Here is a 21,402-nt window from a genome sequence, read left to right on the forward strand (position 1 = left end):
CGGAGAATATTGTTTAGATATGTGATTGGTAGGAAAAACGGTAATTTCCTTCTAAGTAATCAAAATTCAAATTCAAATCAAAAATTGACAAGGAAAGGACGGCACATTTTTTTCAGAGTTGGTTCAGATTCCGGAAAAAGGCGGAGACATGTAGGAGAACCTCAGGGTATGTTGAAGCAAACCTGCCAGTGAGCAGGTTAGGTTCACAGAGTCAGTTACTATGGTAACTGTCCTAAAGGTTGAGTTACCTCTCTTCCTGGAACTGAAAACTCAGAGTATCCCTCTTCTCAGGGTTAACAAACTCAGAGTTTCAGGAAAACCTACTTTCTGTAACGGGCCCCTGGTCATATCATAACAGAAGTCATCTCAGGACACTTAACACATTGAGCAGGACTAGAATACGCTCATGATTTTCAGAGGTGATACATTTTCAAAGTCCCAACATCACCAGTAGCAAGAGTTACAGCACCAGTGGTAAGAAGTTACTTACAAATACATATAATTTTTTGAACAAAATATTGTGGTTTGATTTTGACATTAAAAAAATGTGACAGCTATTGATTTTACAAACTAGTTTTCAGCAGTAGTGTGAGCAGAGGAGTGTGCAGTATTTTCTTATTCCCAAAGTTGATTCCCTGTTTTTTTCTCTCACAAATTACATATATGTAAGCAATTTATAAAGTCGAACCCTCACCCGCCTCTCAGGTGTTGGAGAATGCTGAGGGAGCAAGGACGACTCCTTCAGTCATCGCATTCACAGCAGAGGGGGAGCGTCTTGTGGGCATGCCTGCTAAACGCCAGTCTGTCACCAACCCTCACAACACGCTGTATGCCACCAAGAGACTGATTGGACGTCGCTATGATGATGCAGAAGTCCAGAAAGACATGTGAGTGCATCTTTGGATTTTAAACATTCTGCATTATTGCAGTTACTCATTCTTAAGCGTTGTATAATAATTGCTTTCTGGAAAATGGCGATTGTTTCACCTACAGTTTTTTTTTCAGGCCTGGTGGTACCCATTTACCCTGGTTTCAGTTAGAGGCAAAGCAGGCAGCCAATATATATTTGCATTAAAAAATTTTCAGAACTGCCACACTTTGGACCATTTTGATTTTGGGTCACATTTCAGCACCCGTATAACACAAACTTTAACATAAATGTTTGAATTACAATACATTAGCTATACTCATAAGTGTAGGTTAAATGCCTTTCTTTTGTTAACAGGAAGAACGTCCCCTTTAAAATTGTGCGTGCGTCTAACGGTGATGCTTGGGTGGAGGCTCATGGGAAGATGTACTCCCCCAGCCAGGCTGGGGCATTCGTCCTGATGAAGATGAAGGAGACTGCAGGTATGACTGAAACTGCCTGAATAAATATTGCTTGTTTCTTTGACACATAATTCATATGATATGTAATTATTTGGTATTTGTGTTGCAGAGAACTATCTGGGAACCACCGTGAAGAACGCTGTGGTCACTGTACCAGCCTATTTTAATGACTCGCAGAGACAGGTATGCACTGAGTGTATACATTTTTTTATTTGCATGAATTGAACTATTTCAACTCGAGCGAATAACTAAGAGTGACACAGTGACGCAAAAACGTATCAGTGTTGAGATTCTTCTCCTGTCATCGCTGAATCAGAAATGGAGACGAATCATATTGTAGCAGTCTGTGTTCAGCAGGACTGTACGTATCTAACTGTGTATAAACCATAGAAATGTCTAGGGTACAAACAACAAGGTAGCTGCCGCATTTATGTCTGTATGATGTGATTAGAAGTGTTTATGGAGCAGCTAGCCTACCTCTGATTCATCCAAACGCCATTCAGAAAACAAGCACAAGTTGTTTGCTGATCGCCTACAGGCAGACCTCAGTGTTTCTCACAGGTTTAAAGGAGTAGTGCTAGCTGATTCGAGGGTGGGATGTCACTAAGCAGGGGATATGGGGTTGCTAATAACCACAACATTTTGAATGTCAAGACACTTAATTTACTGCATTCTGGTGACACTTCTATGTATCAATTTACAATGGAAATTAGGGCTGCAACTAACGACTATTTTAATAGTCGACTAGTCACCGACTATTGAAACGATTAGTCGACTAATCGGATAATTATTAAATTTTTCTTAAATTTAGCATGAGGTTGCTTTAATTATGTGGCAAATGATAATAAACACAAGAAAGATGGGTACTTCAATGAAAAATGCATCTTTTATTCAACTTTGCTGCTGATGTTCAGTTCATACAAAAAGTAAATAAAAATGTCCTATCTAAAACCAATTAGGCACAGTGCTCGGTCAGTATAGACATAAATCCATAAATAAATAAACCTCTGTCCATTTTTTAAGGACAGGCAAATGTGTTTTATAAAAATTAAATAATAAATTAAAATCAAGTAAACATTTTTCCTGTAAACCAAGGTCAGGCACATTAGCAGCAGTAAAACAGTAAACAAAACAAATATTAAGTGCATTTTGTGAAGTACATTCAGTGGTCAACTGCACAGTCTGTTGCAAAAGAACTTTACAATTCTGAAATTTAACGGTTTTAACGACTGACGTTTGTAGATACACAGCTGAAAATAAAGCATTTAGAGTTGTCCAAATTCAAGTTGTAAACATGGACTTTGTGATACAACCTGGACACAAACCTGTCATGGTGGACAGACCAGGTTTAAAATCAGGCTCAGGCTATGTCGTTCAGTTTATTCATACTAAGGAAAGTCAGCATATCCACATGGTCTCGTGTGAGGCTTGCTCTCTTCTGGGAGCAGATATTTCCTGCTGCTGAGAAGATTCGCTCTGCCGGGGTGGATGTTGCAGGAATGCACAGAAGAGATCTTGCTAGGTTTGACAGTGTGGGAAAACGCCCCTCATTTTCTCTCCACCAGCTGAGAGGGTCATCCTTTTGGCTATTGGTTCTGTGAAGAACATCTGAACTTCCCTCCTCACCATTTGGATTTTTTTTGTCCTCCTGGGTTTCCTCCTCTTCCTCACTCAGACTGTCAGTGTTAGACTGAAGCAGGTTATCCAGTGCTGACTTTCCCCCTGCACGTCTGCTTCTTTTGCAGAAAGGGGTCCATGGTGGCTCTCTTCTTTACCGCTCGGCAGAGACGCTATTGCGCATGTGCGACTCTCGGCAGAGATTGTAATGAAGTGAGATGCCTCACTCCGTTGGAAAAACACGTCTGGCGACAATTGTCGACAATGGAATTCATTGCATTCGTTGCAGCCCTAGTGGAAATGTCTTTATGTAAAGCAAAAGTGTGACAGTGTCCTTACATGGTGTTATGGTAAAATGGGTTGATTTGTATTGAAAACCCTGACCTGCTTAGTTTATTTTAATACTTTACAAACTAGTGTGACATGATAAAGGGCTGTCAATCTGAATAATGGCAGAGGTTTGAAATTCCTATCCTGAAGAACAATCAGAATCAGCTTTATTGGCCATACAAGGAATTTCACTCTGCCTTTATGTCACTCTCAATATACATGCACAGAAATAGACATACAACTAAAACAAGGATAACAAACTTAATAAAATGTAAACATAACATTTGACAACTATGTACAGAAGAACGGCACAGGACAATGACATTGTAAACAGATCTGACATGTAGGAATACATGGGAAATACATAATTTAATAATAATTTGCTGACCATCTGATGTTGGACTCCCACTTTAGGTCTGCTCGAGATATCTGCCTAAAAATCTGTTCAGGCATGTTTTTCTCGCCACGAGGTGGCACTGTAACTCTAGCTCCTGGTGATGTTGGGACTTTGAAAATCATGTGTGTACTAGTCCTGCTCAGGTGTCCTGAGATAACTGCTGTTGTGATATGACACTATAAATAAAATTGAATTGAATGAATACTGCTGTTACATGGTTAATGCATGAAAAGTCAGCTTACCCAAATAATTTTCAATTAATTCAAATGAAAATACTTTATCCACGGCCTTGTTATTAAGGCAAAGAACGCTGATTTATAATTTGAACACATTTTATTGCAATCGAGTTGAATGAAGTAGATTACCAGTTCATACATTTGAACAGTTGCAAAGGCATTTAACGATACCCAGCCAGCCTGGATAATTCTTGTTTGGTAATCCCTGTAACTTTTCTAGAAATGTAGACACCATATTGGGTGGCCAGCACCTCCTAACATTCCCAATGTGTGATCTATTTAGGCTACCAAGGATGCTGGTCAGATCGCTGGTCTGAACGTCCTGCGTGTGATCAATGAGCCAACAGCTGCTGCTTTGGCTTATGGCTTGGACAAAACCCAAGATAAAATGTAAGTAGCAGCAGTACAACTGCTACAGCCAGTATAATCTGTTTTAATTAAAACACAGAAGGAGACAGTATAATAAATGGTTTGTATAGGGAAACACAGAAGGCACCTGGCATTTTATTCAGATTTTGGTTTCCCTGGTTTATTCGACTGATTTGTCTGTTTCCAGTATTGCAGTGTATGATCTGGGTGGAGGTACATTTGATATCTCAGTCCTGGAGATCCAAAAGGGAGTTTTTGAGGTGAAGTCTACCAACGGTGATACCTTCCTGGGGGGAGAGGATTTTGACCAGCACCTCCTCCAACACATTGTCAAGGAGTTCAAGAAAGAGGTAAATAACTGATGTTTCTATCTATAGATAAACCTCTCACCTGTAGTTCAATCATTTTTCAGATATAATGTGTTAATTCTTGTGTCTTCAGTCTGGTGTGGATCTGATGAAAGACAATATGGGTCTTCAGAGAGTCCGAGAGGCTGCTGAGAAGGCCAAGTGTGAACTGTCCTCTTCACTGCAGGTACGCAGACGTCCACATTTTCACTGACAACGTTAGACGACGTTGAGCAGACTTTTAGTCAACTCAGCCTCCACTAGTAAAACACAGTCAAACCAGCCTCCACTAGTAAAACACAGTCAACTCAGCCTCCACTAGTAAAACACAGTCAACTCAGCCTCCACTAGTAAAACACAGTCAACTCAGCCTCCACTAGTAAAACACAGTCAAACCAGCCTCCACTAGTATACACAGTCAACTCAGCCTCCACTAGTAAAACACAGTCAACTCAGCCTCCACTAGTAAAACACAGTCAACTCAGCCTCCACTAGTAAAACACAGTCAACTCAGCCTCCACTAGTAAAACACAGTCAACTCAGCCTCCACTAGTAAAACACAGTCAACTCAGCCTCCACTAGTAAAACACAGTCAAACCAGCCTCCACTAGTATACACAGTCAACTCAGCCTCCACTAGTAAAACACAGTCAACTCAGCCTCCACTAGTATACACAGTCAACTCAGCCTCCACTAGTAAAACACAGTCAACTCAGCCTCCACTAGTAAAACACAGTCAACTCAGCCTCCACTAGTAAAACACAGTCAACTCAGCCTCCACTAGTAAAACACAGTCAACTCAGCCTCCACTAGTAAAACACAGTCAAACCAGCCTCCACTAGTAAAACACAGTCAACTCAGCCTCCACTAGTAAAACACAGTCAAACCAGCCTCCACTAGTATACACAGTCAACTCAGCCTCCACTAGTATACACAGTCAACTCAGCCTCCACTAGTAAAACACAGTCAACTCAGCCTCCACTAGTAAAACACAGTCAACTCAGCCTCCACTAGTATACACAGTCAACTCAGCCTCCACTAGTAAAACACAGTCAACTCAGCCTCCACTAGTAAAACACAGTCAACTCAGCCTCCACTAGTAAAACACAGTCAACTCAGCCTCCACTAGTAAAACACAGTCAACTCAGCCTCCACTAGTAAAACACAGTCAAACCAGCCTCCACTAGTAAAACACAGTCAACTCAGCCTCCACTAGTAAAACACAGTCAAACCAGCCTCCACTAGTATACACAGTCAACTCAGCCTCCACTAGTATACACAGTCAACTCAGCCTCCACTAGTAAAACACAGTCAACTCAGCCTCCACTAGTAAAACACAGTCAACTCAGCCTCCACTAGTAAAACACAGTCAAACCAGCCTCCACTAGTAGAACACAGTCAACTCAGCCTCCACTAGTAAAACACAGTCAACTCAGCCTCCACTAGTAAAACACAGTCAAACCAGCCTCCACTAGTATACACAGTCAACTCAGCCTCCACTAGTATACACAGTCAACTCAGCCTCCACTAGTATACACAGTCAACTCAGCCTCCACTAGTAAAACACAGTCAACTCAGCCTCCACTAGTAAAACACAGTCAACTCAGCCTCCACTAGTAAAACACAGTCAACTCAGCCTCCACTAGTAAAACACAGTCAACTCAGCCTCCACTAGTACAACACAGTCAACTCAGCCTCCACTAGTAAAACACAGTCAACTCAGCCTCCACTAGTAAAAAGGTTCGCCACTGTTTCTTCTTGGCTCATGTTTGGTCATTACTTTGTCATAATCTTCAATGTTTTTCTTTGAGAGAAAATAACTTTTTACTATTTACTCGTCATGAGTTGGAAGCAGATGGGTTAACCCGAAACAAAGTGACCATATGTCTATTCTCTCCAGACTGACATCAACCTTCCCTACCTGACCATGGATGCCTCTGGTCCCAAACATCTAAACATGAAGATGACCCGCGCTCAGTTTGAAGGCATCGTGGCTGACCTGATCCGACGCACCGTGGCTCCCTGTCAGAAGGCCATGCAGGATGCTGAGGTTTCCAAGGGAGACATAGGAGAAGTGCTGCTGGTCGGAGGCATGAGCCGGATGCCCAAGGTACACAAACTCAGTATGGCCATTGAGCCTACAGGTCCTAACAAAGAGTTTGTAGTCTAGTTTGACATTATGGAAAAGAGGATATTACATGACGTATGGCTTCAAAACTGTCAGGGATAACACCAATCCAAGACATAGTTCCACTCTGGCCCTTAATGTAAAGATACAGGTGACATTTTACTACCAACAAACCAGCACAATAACTAAAATGGGAAGCACAGGGGTTTTGTGGCAGCAGGTTACATTTACAATGCATATTAACACTCAATTCACGATAATGACAAAGCGGAAATGGAATTTTAGTTTTTTTTTGCAAATGTACTTACTCAGTACTCAGTCGAAGCACCTTTTGGCAGCGATTACAGCACCAATTCTTCTTGGGTATGACGCAGCATGCTTTGTAAACCTGGATTTGGAGATTTTAAGGATTTCTTTTCTGCTGAACCTCTGGTTGGGTTGGATGGGGACAGTCTGTGGACAGACATGTTCAGGTTTCTCCAAAGACATTCTATTTGCAGGGCTCCAGACTAACTTTTTGCATTGGTAGCACTGGTGCGCCTAACTTTTTTTTTTTTTAGGTGCACCAGCACAAAATTTAGGTGCACCCACATTGTTCATCGTGTGGCCTTTAACGCCAAAAAGTCACCTTTTTATCGCTCTCCTTTTACATAATGATGCTCCCCTTATGGCCTAGGTTAACTGCAGCACCATCAGCACCCAGAGCACCCGTTTTCTCCAGCCAATCTGCACACTGATGCACAAGCGCAGCAAATTCTTGCTTTGTGGCAGAAAAAATTCCTCAAGAATAAACAGATCACTTGCCTATAGATTGCAAATGGAGAACAGTTTATGTGATCTTAGCCTAGCCTACTTATATTTTTACTTAGGCTATTCATTTTTAATAATATTAGGAATAGGCTACTATACTATACATATTCTGACCGCACTCCCGACAATAAATGCAGTGCATTGAGTCCCTTTGTTTATCGTACATCAGCCAGGGAAATTGCTTCAACCAGTCCTGTCTGAAGGCATATTTTTGGGCTTTTTAATTAGTCTTGGGGCGAGGCTTTCTGCCTCTCTTCACTTTCAAAGAAAATCGAAGTGCTCAGCACTCATTGTCGAAGCGCTCTGCTCAGCTCGCTCGCATTTTTCGAACTGACACAATTTACAGCAGTGAAAAGGACCACAGCCAATCAGAGGCAAGGACCCGCCCGAGCTCCGTCTCTTATTGGTTTAGACCACGATGCCATCAGGAGAACACAAAGAGATGCTGCGCTTATGATTTTTTTTTTCACCTGAGCAGCGTTAGGTGCACCAGTGCGACCTACAATTTTTTTCAATCGCACTCATAAAAATTTTGGGTGCATTTGCGACCAAAATGGTCGCACTCTGGAGCCCTGATTTGGTTGGACAGTCGGGGCTCTGGCTGGACCACTCGAGGACATTCAGTGTTGTCCCCAAGCCACTCCTGCATTGTTATGGCTACGCGCTTAGGGTCATTGTCCTGTTGGAAGGTGAACCTTTAGCCCAGTCTGAGGTCCTGAGCACTCTGGACCAGGTTTTCATCAAGGGTATCTCTGTGCTTTGCTCCGTTCAACCCTGATCAGTCACTGTGGAAGAACACCCCTAAAACATAATGCTGCCACCAGTATGCTTCACCGTTGGGATGGTATTGGGCTGGTGATGAGCACTGCCTGGTTTCCTCCAGACATGACACTTAGAATTGAGGTCATTTCAAGCTTTCATGCGTCTTTCACTGAGGACAGGCTTTCGTCTGGTCACTCTGCCATTAAGCCCAGATCAATGGAGTGTTGAAATGAAAGTTGTCTTTCTGGAAGTTTCTCCCATCTCCACACAGGATCTCTGGAGCTCAGCCAGAGTGACCATTGAGTTCTTGGTCACCTCTTATCTAGGAAAGTCCTCGTGGTTCCAAACATCTTTCATTTAAGAATAATGGAGGGGAACTTCAATGCAGCATAATTTGTTTGTATGCATCCCCAGATCTGTGCCTCAACACAATCCTGTCTTTGAGCTCTGCAGGCAGTTCCTTTCCACCTCATGGCTTGGCTTTTGCTCTGATATAGATTGTCAGCTGTGAGACCTTTTATATAGACATGTGTGTGCCTTTCCAAATCATGTCCAATCAATTGAATTTACCTCGGGTGGACTCCAATCAAGTTGGAGAAACCTCTCAAAAGTGATCAAGAAAAACGGGATGCAGCTGGGCTACATTTCAAGTTTCATAGCAAAGGGTATGAATACTCATGTCAATGGGTTTTTTCCTTTTTAATAGCAGAAATTTCTCAAATTCTTTATCCGCTTTGTCGTTATGGTGTATTTAGTGTAGGTTGATGAGGGGGAAATAGAATTTAAACAATTTTAGCATAAGCTGCAACGTAACAAAATATGAAAACGAAGGTGTCTGAATACTTTCTGAATGCAATGTATGTAAATATATATTTTTGCTGAACATTTTGGACCTAAAGCTGCATGAGAGCAGACTGTTGTTTTTCATTTCTTTTTGGCTGTTAGGTATGGCTTGATATCGTTTGACAATTTTTTTCAATACACTACCTTGAATTTACTTTACTTTTTTTTTGATACTTGGTGTAAATGAAATTCTCATAGTCTGATTCGTAGATACATTGTTTCTATAAATGACTACAGCTCATTTCTCTACAATATATGCAATTTTGTATTATGTAAACATGAAACAACAGTTAATGATGTAAACAGTCTTTCATTGTGAATGGCAAGAGGTATTAGTTAGTTCAAGTGAGCATGCATGCGTACTTGTTTATCCTAAATCGACTGTGCAGCAAATATATTTTGGTTCAGGTTCAACAAACGGTTCAGGACCTGTTCGGCCGTGCTCCTAGCAAGTCCGTCAACCCTGATGAGGCTGTAGCCATAGGAGCAGCCATCCAGGGTGGTGTTTTAGCCGGCGATGTCACTGATGTGCTGCTGTTGGATGTGACACCACTGTCTCTGGGTATTGAGACCCTGGGCGGAGTCTTCACCAAACTCATCAATAGGAACACCACAATTCCCACCAAGAAGAGCCAGGTACTAAAACCAACGGTGCTGGTTGAGAAAATAGATTTTGCCCATAATGAGCCTTTTGCCTCTTCCTATTTCCTCTTTTTTCAGCTGTTGATGGGTGTAAAGGCTCGGTTATGCTTCCGCGTAGTGATCACGCAATGGCCACGCAATGGCCACGCAGTTGCTGGGAGACCGTGATGGTTCTGCGTTGGGTTTACGTGTCGAAATGCAATTCAATGCCACACCGGTAAAGGGCGCTATGTTTTTTGTAAAGACTGACCGACCGACCGAGACTCTTGACGTATATCGTCGTTAGCCTCGTTATAGCCTATTTGTTTACTTTCCGGCTTTAAACATCCACAATTTTTCAGAACTCTGTGTTTTATTTCTTTGTGCAAAAGCGACAAGCTGCAAACAATAAAACAAGGTGCAAACAATAAAAGTAGCCTATTAAAAGTTTAAATGGCGGTGTTTATGAGTGGAAACCGGAAAAGCGGTCTCCAGCGGATGTAGTTAGCGGGCCAATCACAGCCAATGCCGCTGCGTTGGTGTTGCGTCGCCTCGACGCGCGTCTAGGATTTTTGGGAGGTGCACGTCAGGCCCTTGCGTTGTCAACGTGGAAGCATAACTTGGGCTTAAGTGTGAATATGTCCTCTGTCTGCTTCCTTTCCCTCCCCTTCCCAGGTGTTTTCCACAGCAGCTGATGGACAGACTCAGGTAGAGATTAAGGTTTGTCAGGGCGAGAGAGAGATGGCAACAGACAACAAAGTGCTGGGTCAGTTCACTCTGGTGGGAATCCCCCCTGCCCCCCGTGGTGTTCCACAGGTTGAGGTCACCTTCGACATTGATGCCAATGGCATTGTCCACGTCTCTGCCAAGGACAAGGGAACAGGCCGAGAACAGCAGAGTAAGTGTCCTTCATTGAGCTTAGATGCTAGCATTCTTTTCACAAGAATATGCATGGGCTGTGTCCGAAATCACTCCCTACTCCCTATATAGTGCACTACATAGGGAGTTCGCCATTTTGTACGGGTGTCCGAATTAGGGATGTCCACCGGTGACCGGTGGTTGACCGTATTAACGTTAACCGATTAAACTTGTCGGTAGTCGGTTAAAAACAACACCAACAAAAAAAAATCAGGATCGTGTTCTGCTTGCGCGCCTCTCGCGCCTCGGTAGCCTGTTGTCCGTGGAGAAACGCGCAAATATGATGATCTACTGCTGTGCGCTCTGTTTTGTGATATACATGCATGACGGACACAGTATCCCCCACTGTATAATTTCTCCTCAAGTCTTAATTATTCCCGCATGCGAGGTGCGGAGAATGCAGTCTCAATTATTATACACAGTAGTAGACTACACGCTACGCGACTAGGAGTAGCCTACAAGACTACAGTTTGCCATCTTATTACAAGATCTTTGTTTGTGTGAAGTGAACAAATTATCCCTCACACTCAATGTTTCATAAATCGCATGTTTATACTTAATAGCCCAAATAAAAACATTTCGCGCCGGTGTGTCTTTTACGCATTCCGAAGGTGCCTGTTTTATCTTGGATGGGCTTGGATTCGGACATTACTATATTTCAGGATTTTCAATGATAACGGGTAAGGCCATGATAATAATCATCTTGCTTTATTATTATTATTAGCACTACCATCTCCTCAAACTAAACAAGCAGCGTCTCGGAGCTGTCATTTCATCTGTCAAACGTCACTCGCCACTCAAAGCATAGCGCTGTATGACAGTCTGAAAATGATAAAGATGCGGAGATGAGGGACAGATTGTTGCGAGCGATCGCAGAGGAGTTTGGGATCGGGGGATGTACTGCAGTCTGTTCAGGTCCGGTGGATTGCGGAGATGTGGAGTCCTGGTAGTGCTGCAAACTGGTCCTGAAGACCACCCTGACCTGATCGGGATCGTTGAAAATAAAAATAGCAGTGAAGACGATGGAGTGATCGTCTCATTATTGAAGAAAGAAGAAGAAAAAAGATAAAAACTGTAGGCTGTTTTATTTTTTTTCTTCTCCCAAGAAATGTGACGGTCATGGAATACCCCTCCTGCTGGAGGGCTCGTTCTTTTCGTTTTGTAAATTTTCGCAACAAATATGTATTAGGGTTGCACGGTATACCGGTACTAATTTGGTACCGGGGTACTGAGGCATTTAAAAGGTACTATATTGCATTTGGACGGGACCGGTACTTGCAGCGCCCGCAACAGCGCAGTGAACTCGTCCGCGTTGTAACTACAGCTGAGAGGACGAGGAGCAAGCTGGAGCTTGGGGAGATAAAAATAAAAAGCAAGCAAGCCGGAGGAAACGGCTAGCAAGTGAGCGAGCAGCGTAGACTGGAGCAACAAACGGAGCAGGAGGAAAGCTTGGAGAGAGCAGAGACGTTGGAGAGGGGGAGAGAGAGAGTGGGGGGGGGGGGGGGAGCACGGAGAGGAGAATAGCTGCTGCAACCGTCACCATGCCGCAACTTGTGGACAAAGCAGGGGCGCGAAGTGCACTTTAGCTTAAAAACAAATGCGCAAGGCGAGGCAGTTAACGCCGATGCACCACTGTGTAAACGGTGTTTAAAAACATGCATGGCTAACGGTGGAAACACCTCCGACTTAGCCAAACACCTAAAGGACAAGCACCCAGACCTGCACTCTGAGCTCATGAAGAAAAGCCACATTCAGTGCTAAAAGCAAGCGCCACCCCCCTTCACTCTTAACGAAAGTAGCTCTGGAAGAAAAAAAATAGAGTTGGTTTATTTATATTATTTATTATATTTTTGCCATACATGTAGCCATGCATATTTACAATAAATCTGAAGTGGTCCCTTATTTTTTCCAGAGCTGTAAAATGCATACATGCATTATTTTAAAATTGTGTGCATTAGAAAAGCTTGTCTTTGTGGTATTTTATTTTATTTACTGATTTATATGTCATTGTTCTAAGATTTTCTATTAAAATAAAGTGAGTAATGACATTTTTTGCATTCTCTTTTTATTTGAAAAAGTATCAAAATATCGAAATACATGTTGGTACCGGTACCAAAATGTTGGTATTGTGACAACACTAATATGTATTTTAAAAAATCTGTCGGTGGAATCTGACACACATTAATTATGCGTCAGGAACGACGTCATCAATGGCGCCAAAAGAAATCCCCCGAGTAATGTCCGAAAGTGTTTTTCATTTTGCCTTTGAGTCCACTATATAGTGCCGTACATAGAACTCCCCTATGTAGGGAGGAGGGAGTAGGGAATGATTACAGCCATAGTCTTCCCGAAGAATTAATTAATTCTCAATGCTAATGTTTATGCATGTAGCAGCCAGCCGGGACTGAAGGCAATGTATTTACAAGTAGATAAGATTGGCAACAAAATGTTGTTCTAGTAAAAAAAACTTTGAATATTTGGTTTTATGACATATTCATTAAACAGCATATTTAGAGCTTTGCTCCATGTGTGTCTATGGCTGTGTTCCCTGTTTTTTCTTACTGTTACCATTAGTTTTAATTGGCAGATATAAATGTCAAACTGCTTGACATTGAGTGTCTAAACACCCTCTTCTCTACTTCTACTACTCTCCTTAGTTGTGATCCAGTCATCAGGAGGTCTCAGTAACGATGACATTGAGAACATGATCAAAAATGCTGAGAAGTATGCTGAGGAGGACAGAAGGAGAAAGGTAAGGCTATGCATTTTAAATAGTTTCAGTCTTGAGTGGGTTCACAGCATTGCTACATATTTTGTTACTCACTGATCCGTTCTAATCTTCAAACCCATGCTGTTGTATCTGTAACCCTCCTTTTATTGTGCACAGGACCGAGTAGAGGCCGTTAACATGGCTGAGGGTATCGTCCATGACACAGAAACTAAGATGGAGGAGTTCAAGGACCAGCTTCCTGCTGATGAGGTCAATCTTAAATCTTTATTTTTTCTGTACTCAGAATTAAGTATAATGCTCACCCTTTATTGCAGGGCTATTCAATTGGCGGCCCCCGGGCTGGATCCGGCCCGCGAAGAATATTTATTTACTGGCCCTTTTTAGTGAGAGAGAAAAAAATGTGGCCGATATGAGCTGCCCTCTCATCTCCACGCAGCACCGTGTAGACTTGCTCGGTGCGCAGCCACAACAATCCTCACCGCGTACTCCCGCTACGTTCTTAGTGTAATTCTTATGCCTGATGTTGTTCTGATGACTGTTCTGTCTGGTTTAATTGCCAAAATGACGCTTTCTACTTTAAAAACGAAAAGTTGACACAGAAAGCCGACAAGTCAATAGCGAATGGATAGAAAAGTATGTGTTTATATTTGCTATTGGGAAGCCTGTATGCTTACTCTGCAAGGAGTGTATATCGGTGTGTAGAGAGTATAACTTGAGACGGCATTTTAAGACTAATCATGCTAATTTCAACGCCACTTTCTCACTGGGCTCAGATGCACCGCCAGAAGATTTTGGGGCTAACTTCGTGCTATGAACAGAGACGACGAGCCCTGTTTCGGGCTTGTTCAGATTAAGAGAGAGCAACGGCAGCATCACTTCGAGTTACCTGAATATTAGCCAAAAAGAAAAGGCCATTTACAGATGCTGAGACCGTCAAAGAGTGTATGCTTGCGTCGATCGAGGAGGTGGTTACAGATGAAAAAAACAGAAACGGCATGATTGATTCAATCAAGAAAATTCCCATCTCTGCCACGCCGAGATGGATCCATCCCAACCATGTCGCCGTAGACCAAAAAGCAGTAGTAGTTGAGCAGTCACACAGCGGGCAGGTGGATCAATATGATGATCTACTTGGATTAATTGCAATGGATGGACACATGACCGGTGAGATACTTTTCGAAAAAGTAATTTCATTTTTCAAAGACAACAAGTTGGAGTTTGATCGTGTCAACATGCTGGTTACTGACGGTGCGCCGGCGATGGATGGCAGGACAAGGGGACTGTCCGCTAGGTTGGCAGATGTGGCACCACAGCTGAGACCACTGCATCGTCTTACCCACCAAAGCCTCCTGTGTGCAAAACTAAGTGGTGAGGTAAAAGAGACCGTGGACTCTGTCATGGCAATTATTAACTTTATTCGTTCTACGTCCAGCTTACAGCACCGTCTGTTTCGCCAGTTGTTGTCAGACATGTCAGCTCAATACACGGATTTGCTCATCCATAATGACATTAGATGGCTTAGCAACGGGAATGCGTTGAAACGATTTTGTGAACTTAAGGAAGAGATCCTGGTATTTCTCCGTAATTCAAAGCAGAAAAAGCCGACACTTTTCTGTGTCTAATGGAAAATGCCGAGTTTCGCGCAGCCGTTGGCGTTTTGAGTGACGGCTTTCATCACCTGAACCAACTCAATACGGAGCTGCAGGGCAGAGATAAAACAGTCACGCAACTTGTGGAGAGACTCCAGACCCTTTCTGTGTGGACATTGAGGGGGAGTTTGCAGTGAAAGCAAAGGAGCTTGTTGTGTCATTGAACGAGGCGTGTTTACAACTGGAACTCATTGACATTCAGTCATCAGCTGACCTGCGACAGTCTTTACAGCTGGCAGGTTCGGAAAAGTTCTGGATATATGAAGTCAGTCACCAGACATCCCCTCATTCAAGGCGTCTTGACCTTTTTGTCCTCACTGTTTGGCTCAACTTACACGTGCGAATCCGCATTCTCACACATGAATGCCATTAAGACTAATAATCACGCATCCCTCACTGCTGAGCACCTGCACCACTGTATGCGTATTGCCATGACGACATATACTCCCGATTTCACTGCTCTTGCTAAATCAAACAAATGCCATTTCTCACATTAGATGGCACATTCTGCCAAGTGGGCCACTGCATGCCAGTTAACACTAACTAACAGTCAGCCTATGTTAAGGATTGTTTTAGAAAAAGCTGTTGCATTCTGAGTAAAACTATTTGTACTGTATTTTGAGAAGCTGTTGAACTCGCAGTAAACCTATTACTTATATTTTACTTGGTAAAATAAAGACAATATATGCACACGTAGTGTTTTACAGTATCTGTAGCTATTAATGTGATGTTTATCATTTCCAAGCCATTTTTTTCCGGCCCCTCATTTTGGATCATTTCCATCAACCGGCCCTCATTGAAAACTATTAAATAGCCCTGCTTTATTGACACTACAGTTGTACTGAACCTTGGCTCCATAGACTAATTGATTGTAGAGATAATGGCCTAAGGCAGGGAGCATTGCAAACAAATGTCCTTTATTTTTTTTCATGTGAGTGATTTTATCTTATTTTTGTGTACAGTGATTTCAAGGCTACACCAATGTTTTCTTAATTCTATGTCTAACTTAATTAAGAAAAACATTTTGGTAAGTGGTCGAGAGCCGCCTTCACCCAGAACATGTGTGTGAGACACTTAAAGGACCATAGCAGTGTTGCTACACATCATTGTCCATCGACAACGGCCACCTAGCTTACATAAACTACTACCATCTTTGCCAAAAATGCTTGATTTTAGAGATTGTTTGATTACGTTTGTCCATATTCAATAAACATTTCAGAATATACCTGAAAAAGTTTGTCAAGTTTGGGACAAACTTGAGACAATGGCTTGAGCCTTCCAGGCGACTCTCATCAGGTTCCACAGGAGCTTCAGCACCATGGAGCAGTTCTTATATACCCTGTAGGGTATGCCATTCTTTCCCGGTGCTGAGGCAGGTCTTGCCTTATCTACCACCTGCCTGATCTCAGCCCATGTGGGTGGTGTGGTGTTGAAACAGTAGTCTGGCTCAGCACGGCAGGACAAATGTCCAAATGTTGACTTGGTAAGTCAAGTGAGATGTTCTTCTCATGGCCACCAAGGTGACTCTTGATGTGTTCCTCTAGCTCCTGCACACTTCCTCCAGCAGGCCCTTGAAACACTTTAAGGGCTCTTGGAAGAACCTCGCCCGCTCCTCGTCTTTTCTTACTTCTTCCCCCCCCCCCCCAAAGATGCAAGCTTATCCCTGATGTGGTCCCAGAGTGCCTTCTCATTCTCACTTGCCCTCCTCCAGCACTTCCTGAGTAGCCTCCTCTCCTTCACCAGCCTGAGCATCTCCTCTCTCGCCTCCCTGGCTCCCTGGGGATATTCATTCTTTGGGCCATCTCCCCTAAAAATTGTGTTTAAAAAAAAGTGTTCTTGCATGGTGTCGTAGACGCATGACAATTGGTTTAATGATGAAAACACCTTGAAATGAGCTTCATTGGGAAATAGATCATTGATAACCATGACCTTATTTTTTTTCACTCAGGTGTGAAATGCGTAAGGAAGTCACTCTGTATAATGGCAGTGGTTTGAGGTTCCTATGTTCACAACGCCTATATTGGCAGGTGCACTTGTCAAATATTAAAATAACTTGATAATGTAGTGCCACACAATGTTCAATTGTGCAATGTGCAATATCTATGCAAATAAAACAATCGGCTACACATCTCCAATATATGATGCGATTATGAAGTGCGGTTCATCGGTCACCACATTTTGGATGGTTAAAATGTTTTCATCTTGAGTTGATGAATAAATTATAGAGAATGTTGCTGCATTATGCCCATGTTTATCTAGCTGTAAAAATGATGGTAATAACAAAGATGACCACACTGGAAAAATAAGGGTTTGAATCCTGTTATTCTGATTGTATTATTAGTGATTCACCAGTTTGTACTGTTTGTTTCTATACATCAGCATCATTCATTCATGTTTCCTCTCTGATCCTTCCACTCAGTGTACCAAATTGAAGGAGGAGATCTCAAAGGTCAGGGATCTTTTGGCCAACAAGGACTCTGAAACGGGAGAAAACATCAAACAGGCAGCCAGCAACTTACAGCAGGCATCGCTTAAACTCTTCGAAATGGCCTACAAGAAGGTAGGAATATACCTTCACACTCTAACAATGTGACAGTTCAAGATGATGACATGGTGTAAAAGATTACAGCTTCAGAGTAACCCAGAACTTCATGACTGTTGTAGCTTCACAAAGTAATTGCCTGTTTATGTTTGAGGAAGTTTCCTGGAAAGAACGTAGTCATTTCAGCTTTTGGTCTATTAAATGGTGTAAAATTAATTTCTTAAATCTGTGATAACAAATTGTTTTAGTTGGACCAACACTCTTTGACTTTCACAGAAGACAAAGTAGTACATGAATTTAAATACTAAGGAATCATCATTGACTCAGAGCTGTGTTTTAAACAGCAGGTAAAAGGATTGTAAATAGAATGAAATTAAACTTGTCCAATTTTAGATTTATTAGGAAAAACTCCCAAGTCAGCCAAGTTATACGTTGATGCAGTGATTTTGTTACACATGTTTTACTGCAAAACAAGTTGGGCAATGGCTTGTAAAATAACTTTAAAGCCAAATGAAACTGTCTATAAACAGGCTTTTTAATGATCGCTGTCAGATACTGAAGAAACATGAGCAACTAACATGGAGCAACACTGTAAAATATACAGATTCTGTATTGGTCTACAAAATGTTTCATGGTCAATCTCCACCTCCACTATGAGAATGTGTTAAAAATGATTAAATTAGATCCACCAGACCAGCTGCTAGAGGTGACTGTGGGATACCATTTAGGAAAAGTGCTTTTGGTCAAGCTATATTTTGCTTTTGTGCATCTCAAACCTGGAATACAATACCAAGTACAGTATGCAAACTCCCGACTCTTACCTCTTTGACCAAACATCTTAAAACATTGCTATTTGAGGGCCATAATGGCTGCCACAATGCTTAATTTGTCTATGGTTTGTTGTATGTTGCTGCTTATTGCTAGTCTTGTTTTTTATCCTTAATATTTCCTACGTTTTGAACACCAACCTGCCAATGGGACTAGAGATGGAAAATAGCCACCTGGCTATAATCTAATTTATTGTCCAATTAAAACATAAATAAAGCCCATAATCCTCGCAATGCAATGTTGACGTATTTGACTATTGTTTGATTTTTGAAAACGTTAGGAGACTTTTTTTCTGTCATGCACTGTTGGCAGCTATGGGCATGGCATAGTTCTGTATGAGATGACAGTGGCTCCCAAAAAGGTGAGCATGGATGCTGCAAGAGTATCACTATATCAGACATGGAGAATATTTCTTCATTGGAAAAAGAGAAAAGAATGACACTGAAGGCTTTGCTACCTGTAAAATATGTTTTACTCTTCTCAACTCGCTTTGGTAAGCCTTGGTTTAATTGACAGATGGTTCATCCAATCACCTGCCATGTATTTTCTGAAAGTGCCTGCCCTTTCCCAAACAGTTTCCAATGACTCCTTCTCATATGGTTCTGTGACAAACCATCTGGGGGGGTCAGGTTAGGTCTTCTATACACTGACTAAAAGTGACTCTGGTTAACACTAGCATTTATTGGTAAGAATGAATTTGAAATCTACCAATTGAACACTTGTCTATAATAGTATTAAATTACATGGGTCTTAAACATCCTAAGAAATGAATAGAGAATGGGGGAGCTGTAAAACAAATGTTAACAGCTTCAACTGAAATGTATTTCACTTACCTCTAACATATTTCTTCCTTCCTGCAGATGGCAGCAGAGCGGGACAATAGCAGTAGCAGCTCAAGCTCAACAGAGGGAGAGAAGAAAGAAGGCCAGCAGTAGACAATTACACTTGTGTGACACTGGATTTCCATGTTATCCGTGGACTGTCTGGCTCGGCTCAATGGGCCGAGTGGGGAGGGTAGCAGTCCTGAGTGATGAGCTGAATCATGGGCTGAATGAGTCTCTCACCGTAATATTATATTATTTTACTGTGTTTTGGCAGTAAAATTCTCTAGTGAAAAGATAAATGTCAATGTATGCTCCCTCCATGTCCTAAGATATCCTGTCTATTTGTAATTGTCTTGTGCTTTTTTTTTTTTTTTTTTTTACAAAGCTGTTAATTTACATTCTGAGGTAGTAAAAGTTTTTTTTTCTTTCTACAACATATAAATCTTGTTATATTTTGCTTTAACATCTGAAGCAGTTCAGCTTCTTAATGGCTCTGAAAGGTTTTTGCTATTCGTTCCAGTTGAGCTGCATTCAAAACCTTGTACACTGTTTGAGCTTTGGTACAGAGGACAGCCCTACTTGGTCTACGTGATGTTATATTGTACAGTGCGCTACATCAATTAAAGCTATTTTAATGGTGTACTCATTACAATTTGGAGGTGGGACGTTACTCTATTAAATCTTTAAATACTTAAGCCCTTTTATGTTCTCATCGTGCCATTTCTCACTTCACTCTAAAGATGTCTAAAGCAATGCAGAACTGTGGTAATGAGGTTTTCATTTCATCACTAAAATCTATTGATCTGGCCAGTGATGAGCCAGCGCTGGTTGAGATATCTGCGGTAGCACATGAGAAGCCAACTATTCATTCAACATTGGTGGTAACTCTTACCTCTTGCCTCACTGGGTGCATCCATCCCCAGATGCGTCTCTTTTTTCTGGAATCCAGCGCCAATACGATGGATACCCGTTTGTTGCAGTTTCTTTTCTAGTTGTACCCACATCATTAAAGATTGCAACTGTGTTGTGCCGCTTCTCCCCTTTTCTGTGCACAATAATGAATGGTGGAAAAGCAAAGAAAACATCTTTGTATGTAGCTTCATTCAGTACTACAAAAATTAATGAAGCCAGTTTTTTTTTGTATTTTTTTTTTTTATTATAGTGGTTTACAACATGCATGCTTCAGTTGGGGAACCGACCTGAGGCTCACGGGTGGCAGAACTGTTTCCACTTATGTTACAATGGCAAATAAATGTGTGGCCAGGAAGATGTGTATTGATTTAGCCTATTGATGTATCAGTATTTAGCTGATAAATGATGAAACACTGCATTCCCATATGTGAAATTACATAAGCCACTTTTAATAATAAAAAGTATTTGCATGGATATCATCCATTCTGGCCCAGTATTACTGCTACTGGCTGCTAATTAGCTTCCCGGGCTGCCCAGTTTAGCAACCCTGTGGGTCAGCTTCTGACTGGCTTTGGTGGTCATGACCTTCAGATAAATAGCTGGTGGAGGCTCAAGAAAACCCACATGTATATACACATATATATATATACACACACACACATATACTGTAGGTGTGTGTATGTATATGTATATATATGTATATATACACTCACCAGCCACTTTATTAGGTACACCTGTCCAACTGCTCGTTAATGCAAATTTCTAATCAGCCAATCACATGGCAGCAACTCTATGCATTTAGGCATGTAGACATGGTCAAGACGATCTGCTGCAGTTCAAACCGCATTGGAATGGGGAAGAAAGGTGATTTAAGTGACTTTGAACGTGGCATGATTGTTGGTGCCAGACGGGCTGGTCTGAGTATTTCAGAAACTGCTGATCTACTGGGATTTTCACGCACAGCCATCTCTAGGGTTTACAGAGAATGGTCCGAAAAAGAGAAAATATCCAGTGAGCGGCAGTTCTGTGGGCGCAAATGCCTTGTTGATGCCAGAGGTCAGAGGAGAATGGCCAGACTGGTTCGAGCTGATAGAAAGGCAACAGTAACTCAAATAACCACTCGTTACAACCGAGGTATGCAGAAGAGCATCTCAGAACGCACAACACGTCGAACCTTGAGGTGGATGCTACAGCAGCAGAAGACCACACC

The 21,402-nt window shown here is 42.0% G+C and overlaps 1 protein-coding gene across 1 annotated transcript in view; it reads left to right on the forward strand.

Moving 5' to 3' along the window:
• hspa9 (heat shock protein 9) overlaps positions 1-20,304 on the forward strand; it is a 39,590-nt gene extending 19,286 nt beyond the window's left edge. Inside the window, exons 4-16 of the mRNA XM_084009551.1 lie at positions 706-887; positions 1,226-1,350; positions 1,439-1,512; positions 4,193-4,299; positions 4,466-4,628; positions 4,720-4,812; positions 6,525-6,734; positions 9,576-9,803; positions 10,464-10,686; positions 13,364-13,458; positions 13,594-13,686; positions 17,506-17,646; positions 19,317-20,304. Of these exons, the coding sequence (XP_083865677.1) occupies positions 706-887; positions 1,226-1,350; positions 1,439-1,512; positions 4,193-4,299; positions 4,466-4,628; positions 4,720-4,812; positions 6,525-6,734; positions 9,576-9,803; positions 10,464-10,686; positions 13,364-13,458; positions 13,594-13,686; positions 17,506-17,646; positions 19,317-19,391 (1,809 nt within the window). The 3' untranslated portion in view covers positions 19,392-20,304. The remainder of the gene's footprint in view (positions 1-705; positions 888-1,225; positions 1,351-1,438; positions 1,513-4,192; positions 4,300-4,465; positions 4,629-4,719; positions 4,813-6,524; positions 6,735-9,575; positions 9,804-10,463; positions 10,687-13,363; positions 13,459-13,593; positions 13,687-17,505; positions 17,647-19,316) is intronic.
• The last annotated feature ends 1,098 nt before the right edge of the window (positions 20,305-21,402 follow it).

Source organism: Eutrigla gurnardus (assembly GCF_963514095.1).
Source record: "Eutrigla gurnardus genome assembly, chromosome: 5".
NCBI lineage: Eukaryota > Metazoa > Chordata > Actinopteri > Perciformes > Triglidae > Eutrigla > Eutrigla gurnardus.